The sequence below is a fragment of the Siniperca chuatsi genome, linkage group LG15 (assembly GCF_020085105.1).
Source record: "Siniperca chuatsi isolate FFG_IHB_CAS linkage group LG15, ASM2008510v1, whole genome shotgun sequence".
Classification (NCBI taxonomy): Eukaryota; Metazoa; Chordata; class Actinopteri; order Centrarchiformes; family Sinipercidae; genus Siniperca; species Siniperca chuatsi.
This window is the reverse complement of record NC_058056.1, coordinates 2,539,623-2,559,798: the sequence shown is the minus strand read 5'-3', so window position 1 is coordinate 2,559,798 and position 20,176 is coordinate 2,539,623. Positions and strand designations below refer to the sequence as shown.

Sequence of the window (20,176 nt, the reverse complement as noted above, 5' to 3'; positions counted from 1 at the left end):
GTATATATATATATATATATATATATATATATATATATATATATATATATATATATATATATATATATATATATATATATATATATATATATATATATATATATATATATATATATATATATATATATATATACGTATATATATATATATATATATATATATATATATATATATATATATATATATATATATATATATATATATAATGTATATGTATATATATATATATATATATATATATGTATATGTATAATATATATATATATATATATATATGTATATGTATATATATATATATATATATATATATATATATGTATACGTATATGTATACGTATATATATATATATATATATATATATATATATATATATGTATATATATACGTATATATATATATGTATATGTATATATATACGTATATATATATATATATATGTATATATATATATATATATATATATATATATATATATATATATATATATACGTATATATATATATATATATATACGTATATACAGTGGTGTGAAAGTGTTTGCCCTTCCTGATTTCTTATTTTTTTAAGGCCATGTAGGTTTGGATTTTGTTTTAATAATAACAACCTTCATTTAAAAACTGCATTTTGTGTATATACACACATATCACAAGGATGTGCCCTGTTCCCAGGCCCCACCTCTCTTCACAGTACCAAGTCTTGGCTTGGTCCCAGCTATGAAAAGTTGATGTTGAATGAATTAAAAAGGCTTGGTGGTAGTCCTAATGATGAGGGGAACCCCATTAATAATTTCCACTCTGGACTCGCAGCTCACTATCACATCAGTGCACACAGGAATAGAAGTACTAAGCAAAAAATATAATACACTATAATACAGGTAAGATAAATTAAGTACCAAGTGGATATAAGTATTAAATTAAAATAAGTGTAAAGTACAAAGTGGATTTACCGGTTGATGATGAAGTATGTACGGTATAATAATACAATGTAACAATATAAGTAATAAGTAGTGGTGCATGTACTGTCAAGTTTAGTGTAGCTTATTAAGATTATTATGAGTGGGTGGATATTGTACAGCAGTAATAGAAGTATGAATAAATATCAATAAATTAAACTGAAAACAGTATATTGCACCGGAGTATTAAACAGGGAATATTGCACAGTTATTTCAAGTATTACGGTGATGTTAATGATCCAATGTCCAGTTTGTCGACTCAAGGTCATATAGACTAACACTTAGAGAGAGGAGTTAAAGAGTTTGATGGCCACAGGCAGGAATGACTTCCTGTGGCGCTCTGTGATGCATTTTGGGGGGATGAGTCTTTCGCTGAAGGTACTCCTTTGTTTGAGCAGCACGTCATGGAGTGGGTGGGAGACACTGTCCAAGATGGCATGTAGTTTGGCAAGCATCCTCCTCTCTGACACCATCGACAGAGAGTCCAGCTCCACCCCAACAATGTCACTGGCCTTATGGATCAGTTTGTTGAGCCTGTTAGCGTCCACTACCCTCAGCCTGCTGCCCCAGCATGCAACAGCATACACGATAGCACTGGCCACCACAAACTCATAAAATATTGTCAGCATTGTCCGGCAGATGTTGAATGACCTCAGCCTCCTCAGAAAATAGAGGCGGCTCTGGCCCTTCCTGTAAAGAGCTTGAGTGTTCTTAGCCCAGTTCAGTTTATTGTCCACATGTAGTCCAAGGTACTTGTAGTCCTCAAAAATGTCCACACTGACCCCTGGATGGAGACAGGGGTCAGTGGTGCCTTTCCCTACGTAGGTCTACAACCAGCTCCTTAGACTTTGTCGCATTGAGCTGCAGACGTTTCTGCTCACACCATGACACAAAGTTACCCACCGCAGCCCTGTTCTCAGTCTCATCACCACCCCTGATGCATCCCACCACAGCAGAGTCATCAGAAAACTTCTGAAGGTGGCAGGACTCTGTGTGGTAGCTGAAGTCTGTGGTGTAGATGGTGAAGAGGAAGGGCGAGAGGACAATCGCCTGAGGGGCCCCAGTGTTGCTGACCACGCTGTCCGACACACAGTGATGCAGATGCATGTGCTGTGGTCTGCCAGTCAGGTAGTCAACAATCCAGGACATGAGGGGGGCATCCACCTGCATCACTGCCAGCTTCTCACCCAGCAGGGCTGGCCGGATGGTGGTGAAAGTATTGGAGAAGTCAAAATACATGATCCTCACCGTGCTTGCTGGCTTGTCCAGGTGGGTGTAGATGCAGTTCAGCAGGAAGATAATGGCATCCTCAACTCCCAGCCAGGCCTGGTAGGCGAACTGAAGGGGGTCCAGGAGGGGTCTGACCATGGGCTGCAGCTGTTCCAGCACCAGTCTCTCCAGGGTCTTCATTATGTGGGAGGTCAATGCCACCGCTCTGTAGTCCTTGGAGCCACTGGGACGCGGCGTCTTCGGCACAGGAACGAGGCAAGATGTCTTCCACAGAATAGGGACCCTTTGAAGACTCAGGCTCAGGTTGAAGATAAGTTGAAGGACTCCACATAGCTGGGGGGCACAGGCTTTTAGAACCCCGGGGCAAACACCATCGGGGCGAGCAGCCTTGTTTGATTGGGGTTTCATCAGCTGTCCTCTCACCTGGTCAGTAGTCAGGCACACAGCAGAGGTTACAGGCGGGGGAGGGGGGGAGTCATCAGTCATAAGGGCCGTTAGCCTGAGAGCCAGTTGAGGGGGGGTAGGACTCTCCAAGGAAGATGGAGGAGGGGGGAGCAGTGGACTCAGAGGAGTCTGAGGGCTGACAGCAGCTGAGTTAGAGGGGGAATGAGCATGAGCCGGTCTGTCGAATCTGTTAAAGAAAAGATTCAGTTCGTTGGCCCTGTCCAAACTGCCTTCAACTCCTCTGCTGCCAGTCGGTCTGAAGCCAGTGATGCTCTTCATGCCGCTCCAGACCTCTCTCGTGTTGTTGTGCTGGAGTTTCCACTCCAGCTTCCTCCTGTACTTCTCCTTGGCCTCCCTGATCTTCACCTTCAGGTCAGCCTGGTTTGCCCTCACCTCCTCCCTATTACCATCAGTAAAGGCCGTCCTCTTGGCATTCAGGATGTCTTTGATGTCCTTTGTTACCCATGGTTTGTTATTTGGATAACAATGAACCATCTTAGTTGGGACATTGCAGTCCACACAGAAGCAGTGCTGCACTCCAGTGTCCTCTCCATGAGGCTCACAGAGTGCATCCCAGTTTGTCACCTCAAAACATCCCTGCAGTGTCTCATAGGCCTCCTCTGACCATCTCCTCACTGTCCTTGTGGTCACAGGCTGCCTTTTAACCAGAGACACATAGCAGGGTTTGAAGTGAACCAGGTTGTGGTCTGACCTACCCAGGGGGGGTCATCCTTAACGTTAGCAAACAGCAGGTCCAGTGTCCTCTCCTCTCTAGTAGGACAACTCACATACTGGGTGAAATTAGTCAGTGTTGTTGAAACACTGACATGGTTGAAGTCACCCAAGATTAATGTGAGTGCACTCAGGTGTTGAGTCTGGAGTTGTGCTATGGCGGTGTGAATGGCGTTGCACGCCAATGCCAGTTTAGCAGAGGGGGGGATGTAAACAGCCACAACAATGGCATGTGAAAATTCACGTGACAGATAATATGGCCGGAGTCCCACAGCTAATAGTTCAATGTCCGGGCTACAGATACTCTGCTTGATAGTAACGTGACCAAGGTTACACCATCTGTTGTTAACGAGAACAGCAAGCCCACTGCCTTTCCGCTTATCGCTCCCCGTGTGATCCCTGTTGGCCCGAACAGTTTGAAACCCGTCGATGGAAATGTTATGATCCGGGATATCCTGGTGTAGCCATGTCTCTGAGAAGCACATCAAACTACACTCATGGAACTCCGCCTGAATATGGGCTAACGACATTAGCTCGTCCATTTTATTCTCCAGTAATCTCAAGTTGCCCATGACGAGAGAAGGCAGACATGGCTTAAATCTCTTGTTCTTAAGTCTCTTTTGTCTACACCCCTCTCTCTTCCCTTGCTGCTTCGTTCCACCTCTGCATCCTCAGTGTGTCCTCCTCCAGATCTCAGTGGGGACATCGGTTGTCCTGGACGCCATGCCGCTCGGCTTTAGCGTGATCAGCTGTTTCCTGGTGTAAACAATGCGGCCAAACAGCTGATCTGTAGCGGTGCCCTGACAGAGTAGCAGGAGAAGAACTTTCAAAAGTACCAAAACACTTTCTATTCTCATTTTCGTAAAGAGCGTACTTTAAATTATACTTACACACAAGTTACTCAAGTCTTGAACAAAAGGGAAAACTAAAAGTTGGAAAAAGTAAGACGACGAGACGGAGCTACGGCAACGGGCAGCATGCACATTCGCACATGCGCACTCAAAGTAAGTCAATATACTGCTCTCACTTTTAGTTTTCACTGTTAAACTCTCATAAAGTTATGGGTATATTTTGATGATAGCAAAAAAGTACCTGTCACTATTATATGATTATAAGATTAGCATTTGTTTCCATTTTATAACAAGTGTGTTACTAAAACTCAGTAAATGAGTGGGGAGGTATATTCTTTAGTTCATTCTTCTTCAGAGACATTCATGCAGTATTAAAATTCATGCAAACAAGTTAACATGAATAAGGTTTAATGAAATGGAAAATAGTGAGTCTCTTCCTGTAAGAGTGTGGTAATGATAGCTAATTTTCATAAACAAAAATGAAGGCCATGCTCTCAGTGCAGCAATTAGTTTATTCTTCTTTTTCATTTGGATAACCTGTCATAACTATGTGACACCACATTCATCTCCTCTACTCGGGTGACCTTGTTTACTTGCCCGAAGAATCTGGGAATTAATGAGATGCTCAAAAAGTCAAAATTTGCCTTTGACCATTACTTTGAGATCATGGCCAGTCGGTGCCAGTATTTTTTCTCTTGCGGTTTTAAGGGGGAGCTTGACCAATACGTGGGGGTGCTAAGAAAATAGTCGATTTTCATGACGTCAGAGTTATTTTATAAGAAAGTACTTGTTTTTTCAATAAAAGCAGATATGGGACACAGCACATTCGATATAAATGTAGTTTTTAATTGAATTTGGCCAAAGGATATTCAACAAAATAGCTATAAACCTAATGCAAGTGATCACAAGGTAATGACAAAAATGTCTTTCACATGCAAAAGTGAAACGCCCATGCAGCCACAATTAATAACAACACAATACATCCAAAATGCGACAACATTAAGTGCATTTATTCCATATGCATAATCAGACAACTGTGCACTGGTAATACTGATTGCCATTTCATCAGAAATTCTTATCACAACATAAATGGTAAATGGACTGTACTTATATAGTGCCTTTCTAGTCTTTCTGACTACTCAAAGCGCTTCAACTACATATCACATTCACCCCATTCACGCACATTCATACACTGATGGATAACTGCTCATCAAGGTAACTAACTCAATCACACACACACTCACACACCGAAGGCACAGCCCTCAGGAGCAAGTTGGGGTTCAGTGTCTTGCTCTACCACTAAGCCACAGCCCGCACGGCGTCTGAAATGAAAGGAATAATATCCACAGTTCAACCACTACAAGAAGTGCATTTACCCTATGTCTGTCTGTGCTGTAAAACGAACTGGATATCATCCGACTTGCCGAAAATATGCATGTTGCATGCGCCTTCTTCCATCCAGATCAGCGTGATTGAATCATGTTCCCACCACCAGACAGGCTCGCTCTGTCAATAAATAAAAGGCCTTTCAGTTGCAAATTCATAGTAATAGATGAGGCTACGACAGGCACACAATATATAAAATTACCCAACTTAATACCACATAATATCTTATGCCATATTTATAATACATTAATCAGTCACTCACCAAGTGTTGTTTTATAGAAGGACGATGCATCTGTTGTTGTGGTTCAGTGCAAATGAGTCTATAATGTTTCGACATCCAGGGCCTTGGTTCTTTCTGCGTGTATAGACAGGCAGGCAAGGTTGCTGAGTCGAGGGTTTGCCATTCTGTTTCAGGTAGGCTTTTACTTGCCGCATGCAGGAAAACTGCGCTCACATGACGCAGATGTTACTGGCAGTGCGACAGATATGGGTAAAAGTTTATAGATTTCCACAAAGGAGTCTTTTATAAGGATTAAGCATAGACAGGAACTCCAGTGTGCTGCTAACTGTTTATTTCCATGGGCCGGGGCACTTGGTGCACCTTGGCCAGCAGATTGTCCTCTCTAATTCCACAGTCTATAGTGTACCATGGGCACAAGGCTCTCCTTTTGGAGGAATGTAGCATGCTTGGGGTTGAGGGCTGACATTCCCATGAGAACTGCACCTGCTTCTGTGGGAAAGTGTTGGGTCATTTCATTCACCAGTCGGTCAATGAGGGTAGAATGAGGACATGGATGGTTCAGTTTGAATTGGATCTTCAACTTAAAAGTCCCATTGATGGCCAGGCTCTTGGGATTGTATCTTCTGTTGTGGGGGCGGTGGCGGCGGTTGTACGGCGACACCGACCTTTACGCACAGGACCTCTGCCAAGAGTCGTTCGTGTGGTCTTCTTTAATGCTCGTGAGTGTGCAAGGTCAGTGGCAGTCTCAAGCAAAAGATCACGGGACTATAGAGTTTCAAACATGAACTTTGCTGTGCGAAACAGATCATCAAACAGTAATGACCGCGTGTCAGTCTATCTGCGTGAATTTGGCTGCGACTTAATGTCCTTTGAGATTGCATTGATGGCTGGGAGGGTATTTTGCACTGCCCACAGCGAGTAGTACTAGCAGGACCATCGCATGTCAGACAGTTTCTTGAGTTCAGTGGGCTGCTGTGAAAGCTCAAGTTCCCATTGCTTATTAATGAAATGGGCATGGACAAATGAGCCTGAGAGAAAACTTGAACATGTTTTGCACTAACAAAAAAATCTCCTGCTGGCTTCACGTTTCTGACCCAGTCCACCAAAACAAGATTGAGGCGGTGTGCGTGGCACTGAATGTAGATTGCCTGAGGGACCTCTTCTCTGAATTTCTCCTGGACCCCGTTATGAATGCCAGACATGATGGCCACACCATCATAACACTGAGCAATATAGGCAGTGTGATCAGTGTTACAGTTAAGAGTCTCGATGATAGTCCACTCATTCCACGCTGTCATTGCATATTTATGCTCCACACTAGCATTGTGCGTCTTGAACGAACTTGTCGCCGAAATGGTCATCAGCAGACTTGCAGAAGCTGAAGAGGATACTGGGAATGGTTAACTATCTGGGAAGGTACATCACCAACCTCTCAACTGTGGGACAGCCACTGTATGAACTCCTGGAAAAACAAGAATACATGAACCTGGAGTCATGTGCAGCAAACAGCCTTTGAACACATTAAGGAACTGTTAACAACCGCACAAGTACTTGCCTACTATGATGTAAGTAAACCCACTGCTGTATCGGCTGACACATGCAGCTATGGACTAGGGGGTGTGCTACTACAACTCCACGGGAAGCAGTGGAAACCTGTAGTATATTGCTCTAGACGTCTCACTGAAGCTGAAACTCGCTACGTCTGGATTGAAAAGGAAGCTCTGGCGGGTGTGTGGGTGTGCGAAAAGTTATAGATACAGGACTTAAAAGTAAAATCTTTCCCTCTTAAATGAAGTGGAGTGGAAATGTAAAGTAGAATGAAAATACTCAAGTAAAGTCATTGTACTTAGTTACTTTACTTACCACTGTTTATACCTCCAGTAGAGTTCCACACACTTGGAGAATCTATAACAAGGAGCACTGGAGCTGTTATGGAGGCTCATATTAGAACAACAACTTAATCAGACTTTTTATGTTCATTGTTCCCGTACTTTGTCACCCATCTGTATATGTACAGATACTAAAATACATTCAGCAGTCATTACTTATGTACACTGTTGTTTCCTTTCATATAAAAATGTTCTGAGTTATTATCGTTTAGGTGGACAGTGGGAACGTAGGCTAATGTAGGCTAACTATAACATCAAGGAAAAGTGATGAATGCATGCAAAATACATACAAGTTAGTATCCAGTGGCACATACATGCTTGCACACACATTTGTACAAAGCACCAAACTAACAAGGCAGTATACAGAGGTATCATTAGGAATCATCTTCCCCCCTGCTGGGCCTCAGAATAAATGATCAAACAATAATGCCAACACCCCCTTTTACAGGCTTTCTTTTCTACCGTAAGTCTACCTTAAGAAATGATGATCACAGATCCACTGCAGTACATACAAGCACTTTATTTGCATTTTTGCAAAGCTGTCATTTTCCATATTACATTAACAACACCCATTTTGTTTGTAGATACATAATTAGTCACCGTTGGGAAACACACACAGTGTTAGACTAACATAAAAAATAAAATAAAACTCGCCATAACTTTCTAAGAAGCCTATTACCGGTACGTGAGGTAAAAGTAATGCCGTCAGCTGATGTAATTTTTCCTGGTATATTATTCCAAGTGGAGTTCTGGTTTCTGTTAGGGAAGGGCGGCTAAGTGCTCGGCGTCTTAAGCAAGCAGTGGCTTCAGGGTGTTTGACACTTTTATGAAAGATTAGGTCACAGTATCCGGACTCACTTGGATACCTCAAAATGTGTATCCTTATAAATGTGCCATAATGTAAGCTCTGGTGATTTATCTTATGCAAGTGGCCAGGAGAGTAGTCATTTTACATAAAACGCCACTGTTGGTTGCCTGTTCTGGTTTCATAGAGGGTATGCTGTTCTAGCCAGTCATACCTCAATTTCTTCCACACTCTGCTCTTGGTTTTTTGTTTAGTTAGAAAAAAACAAGACACTTCCCAGCCCCAGAATGCAGCATACAGTACCTAAACTCAGGTATCCTATCAGCACTAGCATTAAAACATTTCCAATGATATATAGCCCTACAGAGGATTGTTCCTTATGATTCTGATAACTCCTTGACCTTTCATCGAGCACCATCATCAGGTAAAATTTTCCCCTTGACCAGCACGTTGGTCAATGAAAAGGTACCTTAATAATGGCTGAATTTCCTGTAAAATGTGCTGTGAATATTCATGGTCTTCAGTGGATGAATCCTCGATGATGCCTCTAGTGCCACCATCAAGAAAAAACTTTAAAAAACACATTAAATATATTGCAATTAAATTGATTGCCATTGATTGATAGTACATTTTAGCTTTACTGATAGTAAGAATCTAAACATAGCTAACATAGCCTTTTATTGTGCAGTATAGGTTTGAGGGTTGATAGCATTTTATTAAATTCAAAACCAGTATTGAATCCAGGTGCAGTTATCAACATTTGTAAGTAACTAAAATTAGAAGTAATTAAATGTCACAGATTAAGTTGGGCACTAGTGACTTCATACCCTTCCTCACTTTACTGGTCATCATAGCCTGTCTGACTACTTGCAAACTGTCCCTACAGTTGCTGCTGCGAAGCTATCAGCCAGAGAGGACGAGATGGTTTCCCAGCCAGCAAAGCAGCTCCAGACAGCGATACTCACAACTCTCCTGCTACTATAGCTAACATCAGCATATCTTGTCAAACTAGAAAGTCAGCTGAGTGTCCGTGGGCAAGTCATTTAGCATTACCTGACACACAAATCATGGCTGGAATAGTGTTGTGTGGCCCGGTCCGAGCCAGTTTGTTTATTTCCCATTTACAGAGCCAGGGCTGTGTACAAACACCAGATCTTTTTTCAGCGCACACACTGAACGGACAGCTAGCGGACTATGAGGAGATATTCTCTGAATTTGACAAAAAGATGTGTAGTGGATTAGAATCGCATACCCCACCTTTAAATATACTTTATTTATACAACAACTATTAAAAGACTGTTCCAAAATAGAATCAGTTTTGGCCTGCGTATTGTACTACATGTTTGTACCTTGTTTTGTATCTTGTTTGTACTCTTGCACTGTATACAGATGGATGACAATAAAGTATCTCATCCATTTGTTGGCTCAGAAGGCAAAAACAGTTTTGAGTGGCAAACTAATGTTGACACCCTGTAGCTATAACCTGACAATGAAATTTCATTATTTCTAAAATATTGATTAAATACTGTATGTATCTGACACATTGAAATAACAGGTCCACGTTACACACTACTTGATCCACTTAAAAGCTAAAGTCTGTCGATCAAGGTAATTTAACCATAATTTAATGGATATAGTGTTAAATTGTCAATGCACAGTATTTTTAACCCCTCATATGACCAACTCTGTAATCATGCAACTGTCTTAAGTTGTCTGATGACGTGAACACTCACAAGTCGTAAACATGGGAATCTTTCCCATCTCTACTATCTATCCCATACGACATGGCAATAGTCGACTCATGGTAGTCATGGAGTGGTGTTACAGAGTGATGTTTATTTTTCTTTTGCAGACAAACTGTGGCCGAGTACAGGCACCGGCTTGTCATTTTAATGTGAATCTGGGTATTTTGCCAATAGGTAACCAGATCCAAAATGGAACTGGCAGAACCCAACCCTCATAGGGTGTTAGACTTTCAATGTTGTTTTGTGATAGTGTGGTATTGTAATTTAGTGTTGTGTTTGCCAACTTTTCATAGGAAGCATGGTGAATTTATTGTTTTTAGTCAAATATGGGTTTATTTGCAGATACGCTGCATGAAAGCTCGACCATTTGGTATGTTTAGTACAATATGTGTTTGATGATTAAAGCCATGCCATTTATTCAGAATCGTTTGGCTGCATCGCACTCTGTTCTATTGAAGCTTGCATCAATTGATAACTAATGCCACCAACTGGTTGAACTTTTCTGTAGATTGTAGCGATGGTTGTTTCATCAACGTTCTTGAACATGCTTGAATCATTTCTCATTTTGCTCTCTGAGAACAGTGGGGTAAATTCTCTCCATTTGAGGCATTTCCCTGTGAGGAAGCACTAGACAGGACAGACTGCTATTCCATTGATGGGGCACATTAAGGGGGACCTATTTTGCTCATTTCCAGCTCTATATTTTTTTTCTGGGACTCCACTGGAGTAGCTTTGCATGATTCACAGTTAAAAAAAATCCTTTTTTATCTTATACTGGCCCCTTAATGCAGCCCCTCAGTTAATCCTCTGTCTGAATCAAGCTGTTTTAGCTCCTGTCTCTTCAAGGCCCCCCTAAAAATTAAAATAAGTGTAAAGTACAAAGTGGATTTACCGGTTGACGATAAGTATGTACGGTATAATAATACAATGTACTTCACACTTATTTTATTTTATACTTATACCCACTTAATTTATTTTCTGTTTTATAGTGTATTATATATTTTTTTGCCTAGTACTTCTATTCCTGTGTGTACTGACGTGATAGTGAGCTGCTGTAGCAAAAGAGTTTCCCCTCGGGGATCAATAAATTATTTCTGATTCTGATATAAGTAGTAAGTAATAGTGCATGAACTGTCAAGTTAAGTGTAAGTGAGACTGTGGATATTGCACAGCAGTAATAGAAGTATGAATAAATATCAATAAATAGGGAATTTAAACTGAAAAGAGTATATTGCACAGCAGTATTAAACACAGAATATTGCATAATTATTTCAAGTATTGCAGAGATGTTAATGATCAATGTCCAGTTTAGTGACTTAGGGTCATATAGACTAACACTTAGAGGGAGGAGATAAAGAGTTTGATGGCCACAGCCAGGAATGACTTCCTGTGGCGCTCTATGGTGCATTTTGGGGGGATGAGTCTTCCGCTGAAGGTGCTCCTTTGTTTGACCAGCACGTCATGGAGTGGGTGGGAGACACTGTCCAAGATGGCATGTAGTTTGGCCAGCATCCTCCTCTCTGACACCACCGCCAGAGAGTCCAGCTCCACCCCCACAATGTCACCGGCCTTACGGATCAGTTTGTTGAGTCTGTTAGTGTCCGCTACCCTCAACCTGCTGCCCCAGCATGCAACAGCATACAGGATAGCACTGACCACCACAGACTCATAAAATATCCTCAGCATCCTCAGCATTGTCCGGCAGATATTGAAGGACCTCAGCCTCCTCAGATAATAATTGCTCTTCCTGTAAAGCGCAAACAAGAGTTGCAAGAGTTACATTGTGGGTTTAGTGGCAAATATGATAACTCGACATATATTATAAAAACAAATTAAAATCTAATGCTTTAAGGTCCAGTGTGTATTTGATATACAGCACCATTTCCATCCCAGCCATCTGATCTGCATGATCCACATTCCAATGTGCCTCATGTATTTACATGTATAGGGTTGCCATTCAAATGCAAACTACACACAATGATTTCAGATTGTTCCTTTATGTGCATTTTAAGTGTTTTTATATACTGAAATAATGAAAACCAGAATCCACCTCAGAAAACAGAAACAAGATATAGGCAAACAAGCCTATGCATTTATGGATACGAATGTGTGTATAATGTATACGGGGACGTAGTATACATACACGTAATAGTTTGACATATATCGAAATCATTATCATTATGTGCATTACATTATCCAAAGTTATTACACTATGAGTTTCTACACCACCCCTAATATGAAGATAATTACACTGGCATGCATTATTTAGATTAGTAAATTAGGTAAGACACAGGTGTTTTGACTTATTGTATCTGATTAGACATTATCTCACTGTGTGGGCCTGTATAGACTGTGATGGACATCTGCCTCACACTCTGTTAGCTTTGTTGCTCTTGTCAGGGTGGGACAACAAACAGCTTTATCATTCTCTGTGGTACATGCAGCTTTGATGATTTCACATAATTCCCATCATAGCTCTGCCCAAATTCAACAGAGGAGAGCAGTGGTCTAATCAGCCAGAATAAGTGGAAACACCTGTGTGGGTATGCAGGCCCCTTAAATGTCATGCACAAATGGTTATGTTTAAAGTATGGGGATTACTGCAGCTCAAGTGTGTCTTGTTAAAAATATCAAAATTCAGCATAAAGATGTCTTGTGTCTTTAATTGTCCTCAAAATCTTAATTGATGTCTGAGACTGGATTTTTCTGTCAGGATGTTTAATCTCAGAGTGGGAAAGATTGCTCGATAACAGAGTGAGAGAGAATTTGTAGGGGTGTGTGTGTGTGTGTGTGTGTGTGTGTGTTTGTTTGTGCCCACTGTTTCCCATGCTGTTTCTTTGCTATGGTGATAAGCCATTGGCAAGAGCTGTTTCATTCTCGCTTGCTTCTTCAGACTCTCTAATGAGTACCGTGGCCCTGGCTTCAGTTTCCTGATCTGATTTTTTTCTCTTTCTGTGTTGCAGTTGAAAGAGAAGTGGTTCAGAAGAGGACCTTCACTCGATGGATGAACCTACATTTAGAAAAGGTTGGTTGAGAGCTTCATGAAATGCTGGCTGCAGAAAATACACAGCGAAGAAACGGTAATGATGGTCTCCACACTCAGTTATTACAGGGTTGCTCACTGAGCTTTCATTTACTACCTGGGTCTTTTATTGCCACTCCACCCCAAAACCCAGGGTAGCTCCATCTTCACCACAGACTGTCATGAAGTGGAGAATATCCCACCATGCTCACTGTATGCGTTTTACACTGCAGCTGAGAGACATGCTGTACATAAACAACAGTTGCAGTTTCTCCATCGCGCTCTCTGAATTATGGTTGTGTTGTGCCTGTGTGCAGCATTAAAGTTTCATAAGGCTGTACTGAGAGAACAGTGGCGATGACAGGTTTAGCTAGCCCAAGGTGGTTGTTTTCCTCTCCACACCGCCCAGCCAGCTGCTGTATGTGAACAGTCGCTGGGTGGATGAGGGCACCCTCCACCCTGCTGATAGTGCTTTGGGCCAAATACAGGAGAAATGCTCTGAGGTAGCCAATGAGAATCCTGTCAATGAATGGGACTATAAACAAGGGATATACGGAGGCCCAAAGGGGACACATAAATAAATACATAAATTGATTGATAAATTACAAATAAACAAATTACCATCATATAAATACTATTTTGTCAAAAGAATAAATACATGAATGAATGAATATATTTTTCAGTGTTTATTTATTTCTGTATTCATTTATTTTGACATTTATTTAGCCTTCCTCATTAAATACATAAAGAGAAAAATACATAAATAAATGTGTAAATTACTAAATATATGAATTAAGTGGAAATTAGAGCCCAGCTTATATTTTAGCTGATATTTGTTAACTGTATCAGCAGTTTGTTAAGTTTATCAGCGCATATATATGGGCTGATAAATAACAAGAAATTGCAGAACAGAACTGGCAAAGATATGTTTGAGGTAATTTAGAAACAATGTCTTCATTACATAGTTTGTCCATCAGAGAGCACTGACAAATTGATTTTTCCAAAGAAAAATGTCACGCTAACCACATATCTGTCACAATTCTTTAAAAAAGAGAGTAAGAAAGGAATCCTTATAAAATTATTTATTATTATTGTATATGTTATGTGTTTATTTAAAAGAATAGAAGAAAGAAGAAGAATATCGTTATCATACTTTTTAAAATCTAAGATATCCAATACTGGATTTTTGAGGCACATACTGATATTGATATTTAATAGTATTTATTTTGTATTTGTCATAAATGTTTCTATTTAGTTAGTTTAGAAATGTATTTCATGTGCCCCTAACACTAACTCTGTGTAGTTAGTACTGTTGTTGGTTTTCCATGGTAGATGTCAAGGATGTGTTGTTGCATCCCTGTTTAATGCTACATTTTTCATTTCAAAATGATTGGATACACTGGATACATATAATGGAAAAGGAACACACATCCCCACCAATCACCACAGATGTCCGTAAAGTCATGAAAACGTTCCAAACACCAAGTGGTAGAGTTGAAGGGGAGCGTGGAGGGAGAGACGAGAGGCAAAGATACTGTGTGAAGTGAAAACAACAGAAAGTTGTTGTAGTTTGGCCACTGATTTGGCCAACTTATCAACACGGTCAGCAGTTGTAGCAGCAGTGGCTGTGACACACAGCTCATCAGGTACGTTAAAATCCTTAGCATACGATTGCCGCAATGTCCGTCATAAATTACACACTTCGGAGTCATAACTCAGTCAAAACTGAACACACAGACATGGTACACTTATTTTTTGACTGTGACCTACTTGAAAAGTATATTATCAGTCAATGGGATCAAAGTGTTTTTGTTTCCTTCCCTCACTTATGTGCAGTCTACCCTTACCTTGTCATGCTTAATGTCAAACAGACAAGTCTACATTGATAGGCCACTCATATAAAAGTAATGGTTTCACTGCCTACTATGGTTACAATACACTTGTGCATTTAGACACAGCAAGCTCCAGCAAAGCCTTACATCACTGTGTTTACACTGACTCACTGTGTAGTTTCACTTCTGAGCCTATCTTTCCTTTCTGGTTTCAGTCCCCAACCAGTGGTGAGTCAGGGTGAGCTGAGAGTCTGAGCATCTGATCAAATCTTTTGTTTTGTCTCACACAATGAGCCTTTCTTCTCTTACTCAATGTTTGGCCCTGCATCAAATCTCTGACCCACTAATTGACAATTATACATTTGTCTTCTGTCATCTTGGAAAGTTCCAGTCAGCCACCGTTCACCCAGTCACCACGTTCAGACAAGTTCACAAATGCCTGAGTTAGTAATGACTTGTTGTGACAACATGGCTCAGTGTTGGCTCAGGCAGTGCATGCTGTGGGTTACTGACTGATTTTTAAAGATAAATCTGCATAGTTTACTCTTGTGTCAACTGTTGGTGTATTTGAATTCACTCAAATTTCACAGTATCTCGATATACAGTATGTCAGTATACAGTGAGTGTGTGTTGATTTTTCAGTGACAGTTATGTAGGAAATCAAACTACTTTAATGATTTATAATTTAAATAATGTTAACTAATTACACTTGTTGTGGGGCACCAAACCTGGAAACAGGGAAAACAGCTAAACTGAATTAATAACTCGATTATTAAATTGATTAGTCTCTTAAGAAGAAATTTTATTATTTTCGATAGATTGACCTTGTCTTCTGCTTCAAAGAAAACACACAGACAACTTCTTACTTATAAATGACATTTTATTTATAGCTAAATGCCTAATAACTGAATAAATGAAGGATTAGTAATGAGTATATGATAAAGGAAATAAACAACAGATGAATAGCAGATATTAAGTGATGAAATACCTGATCTTATTGGCAATAGTGAAGCGGATTATGTTATCAGATTATTAAAAACGGTGAGACGCTAACATAACGCTAGAACAATGAACTTATCTAAATGGAAATTAATTTATTTTAATCGACAACAACTCTTGATCACAGCCCTAACTATAAGCAATATCAAAGAGGTCTTAAGTCTTAAGCCTACTCTTAAACATGGAGATGGTGTCTGCCTCCCAAATCCAAACTGGAATCTGATCTGGTACTATGAGCTCTTTAAGATTAAAGGTGCCTGAGCATTAAGAGCTTTATAGGTGAGGAGAAGGATTTTAAATTCTATTCTGGATTTTACAGGTAGCCAGTGTGGAGAAGCTAATAATGGAGAAATATGATCTCTTTTCCTAGTTCTTGTCAGTACATGTGCCACAGCAGTCTAGATCAACTGGAGAGTCGTAAGGGACTTATTCGGGCAGCCTGATAATAAGGAATTGCGAAAATCCAGCCTACAAGTAACAAATGCATGGAGAAGTTTGTCTGCATCATTTTGAAACAGATGTGCCTGATTTTTGCAGGCCAGGGCAATGCCATCTAGAGTAACTATAGCTTTAGATAATATGTCTTGGGGGTGTTTGGGGCCAAGTATAATAATTTCAGTTTTGTCAGAGTTTAACATCAGAAAATTCCAGGTCATCCAGATGTTTATGTCCTTAAGGCATGCTTGAAGTTTAGCTAACTGGTTAGTTTCATTTGGCTTGATCGATAGATGTAATTGGGTATCATCCACATAACAATGAAAGTTTATGGACTTAAACCAGCTTAGTGCAATTCCTTTAATGCCAATTAAATGTTCTAGTCTGTGTAATAGGATGTGATGGTCAATGGTGTCGAATGCGTAAAAGTACAAAAGTACAGAGACAAGTCCATTGTCTGATGCATTGAAGAAGTGCTAACTAAGGGTAAAACTTCTTTAAGCAGCTTTGTTGGGATGGGGTCTAAGAGACAGGCTAATGGCTTAGATGAAGAAATCGTTGAAGTTAGTTGAAGAAGGTCGATAGGAGAAAAGCAGTCTAATTATATATCAGGTTTTACAGCTGTTTCTAAGGTTCCTCTGTTTGAAGATAAATCGGTACCGGTTGAGGGCAGGACATGAATTTTGTCTCTAATAAATAAAATGTTATCATTATTTTATCAATAAGCTCATTAAGTCGTTACTACTAAGTGCTGTAGGAATACATGGCTCAATAGAGCTGTGACTCTCTGTCAGCCTGTCTATAGTGCTGAAAAGAAACCTGGGGTTGTTTTTTTCCCCTCTATTAATGATGAGTAGTGGGCTGCTCTGGCATTATGGAGGGCTTTCCTATATGTTTTAAGACTATCTTGCCAGACTAAATGAGATTCTTCCAGATTGGTGGAATGCCATTTCGTTTCAGGTTTTCACAAAGTTTGCTTTCATTTGCGGATTTGGTTGTTATACCATGGAGCTAACCTTCTTTGTTTTATTATCTTCTTTTTTAGAAGGGCAACAGAGTCGAATGTCATTCACATTGAGCCAACATTGAATTAAATGCACATGGACTCCACCTTCTCGGTTGGTCCCTCGAGGAATGTGGCCAATCTGGGCAGAGTGGATTCATTTAGGCTAACATATTCTTTATGACCCAGCCAGGTTTCAGTAAGACAAAATAAGTCAATATGATGAGGCAATGAGTCCACATTTAATTCTCCCATTTTGTTGTGCTATTTCAGCGGTGGTAATTTTGTTTAGGTTTTTATTTATAACTCCTGTTAACTTTAGATTTTTTGATTAATTTAAGTGGTCAGGGGCAGGAGTTTTGGGTGGGTAACTGCTCTGGAAGCGCAGAGAAGCATGTAGGACTGCAACTCTGCATCCTGGTCTCACCTCTGGGTTGTCATGGTTTAGGTCCACTAATAAACTCGGCCAGATTTCTAGATATGAGAGCTGCTCCATCCAAAGTGGGATGAATGCCGTCTCTCCTAATCAGACCTGATCTTCCCCAGAAAGTCCGCCAATTATCTACAAAGCCCACATCATTTGCTGAACACCACCTCAACAGCCAGCGGCACAATGAAGGCATGCAGCTAAACATGTCATCACTGGTCAGATTTGGCAGATGCCCAGAAAAAACTACGGAGTCTGACATTGTCTTTGCATACGTACACAACGATTCAACATTTACAGGAGCTACCTCTGGTAGGTCTGCACCGGCTGCTGGGGGCTACAACTACAGCAGCTAACGATTGAGTTCCCATGGTGCAGAACCGCTTTTCCAATTCACTAATCCTCGCCTCCAACACTACAAATAAACAACATTTATTACATGTACATGTATTATCACTAAAGGAGGCAGTGGAATAGCTAAACATTTGACACACAGAGCAAGAGAGAGTAGGAGATGGAGAGAGAAGCCATTGCTAGAACCATTCCACTGACTAGCCTCATTGCTGTCAAGGAGCAAGTCTAATTAATCACTAACCACCTTTCCTTCTGCTCCCCCTCTCTGTTCTTCACCTTTCAAGTTTCCCTTTTGGTGATTCGATGCTACCGTCGATGATTAAGAGCAGCAATGGACTGTGTTCGGATTAATGACTTATCAGCCTGCAACACAATGAATTGTGTGTGTTTATACATGATATGTAAATATACCTAGACGTAACCTTAAATGTCTGCCCGGACACTACAGTCTCTATGAACTGTATGAACCGTTGACCTCTTTTCCCGTTCTAAGGAACACACGGACCGCGTAACCCTCAGGTTACCTTCACCCACATGGACTGTTCGGTCTTGGCTTTGCTCTAAAGACTGTGTCCAGCACCCCACCTTTCAGACCAAAGAAGGGAATGTTGGGACCTCAGCACATGGGGAACAAAGAAGAGGCCTACATGTAGAAATAAAAGCCTGATCAAAGAAACAGCACCAAACACACTCAGGTTTGGTAAATCTCACCTGACTGTGAGATTTAAGTTTCTGCCACTGCAGTAAACATAATAGCTTTGCTTTATCAGTTAAAAGTCCTGCAACATGGCTGCCGAATACAGACTCGCTGCCGGGTTCTGTGTGATAAAGGGATTATTGTGTCTTGCTGTGGCCTTTAGGATCCTCCTAGGAGGGTGCTTTGCTTTGTTTGCCTTTTTCTTCCTCTCTCTTCCACTAACCCACACACACTTACACACACACTTAGACATCCCAAACTTACAGATAACGTGGTAGTCTAAATCAGTTGTCCTCCATGCTGTCTTGCTTAGGACAAGTAGAGTGCGTCCTCCATTTTGTATGTATGTTATGTATATGTTCTCTGTAGAAGAGAATATTCGAAATGTTACGTAATCTCCACATTTTCCAAATTTTTGACACTTATTAGCCTATTTGTGTACCTTTGTCCTCCCATCAGCTAATTACCCTACCATGATTTGCTAATCAAAGAGGATGTAGCAGAAACAATTACCTCTCTATATAGCAGTTTTCATTCAAGGTTCAAATAGTGTACCCGTGCACAAACGATTCAAATTTACTCCCTGAGGTGAAGTAAATCCATGTGGTGTGTAGTGTAAATTTGGTCTGCTTTCACTTGCAGATTCACTCTGTTGACCAATAGCAAGCCGTCTTGATGGTTTTAACCTTTGAGGTTAGGTATTAGGGATAGGTATTAGGGATTTTAGCCTAATTCGAGTAAGTAGTTCTGGTTCTCTATAATTTTTTAGACTGATTATCACTCCGTCTCCCTCAGTGGGGAAGGCTTTCATGATTCCTGAATCATTGAGAAATATGCAATTTGAGTATTGTTGCCACCTGTCCATTGGGGCTCTTTGGGCTTTGAATTGCCAACATGTAACTGTGACTGGGGTTTTTGAATACCAGACATACTCTATGTTCCTGGACCAGCTGGTCACCTTTAATTTCTGGTATATTACCTGGGTGGAGGTCTGTTTGTTGGTTTTGCCTGTCTGCATTTGGGATAGGGTGAACACTAAGTGACATTATACTATTTTTTTGCTCATCAGGACATTTATTATGTCTGTCCAGTTTATAGATTTGTACCATACAGAGGAAATGTTGAATCCAG

General features: G+C 40.4%; 1 protein-coding gene across 2 annotated transcripts in view; it reads left to right on the top strand.

Moving 5' to 3' along the window:
• Positions 1-20,176, top strand: part of clmna (calmin a) — a 68,578-nt gene that overhangs the window by 20,891 nt on the left and 27,511 nt on the right. For both annotated transcript variants that reach the window (XM_044166321.1, XM_044166319.1), the window contains exon 2: positions 13,240-13,301. In XM_044166321.1, the coding sequence (XP_044022256.1) occupies positions 13,240-13,301 (62 nt within the window). The remainder of the gene's footprint in view (positions 1-13,239; positions 13,302-20,176) is intronic.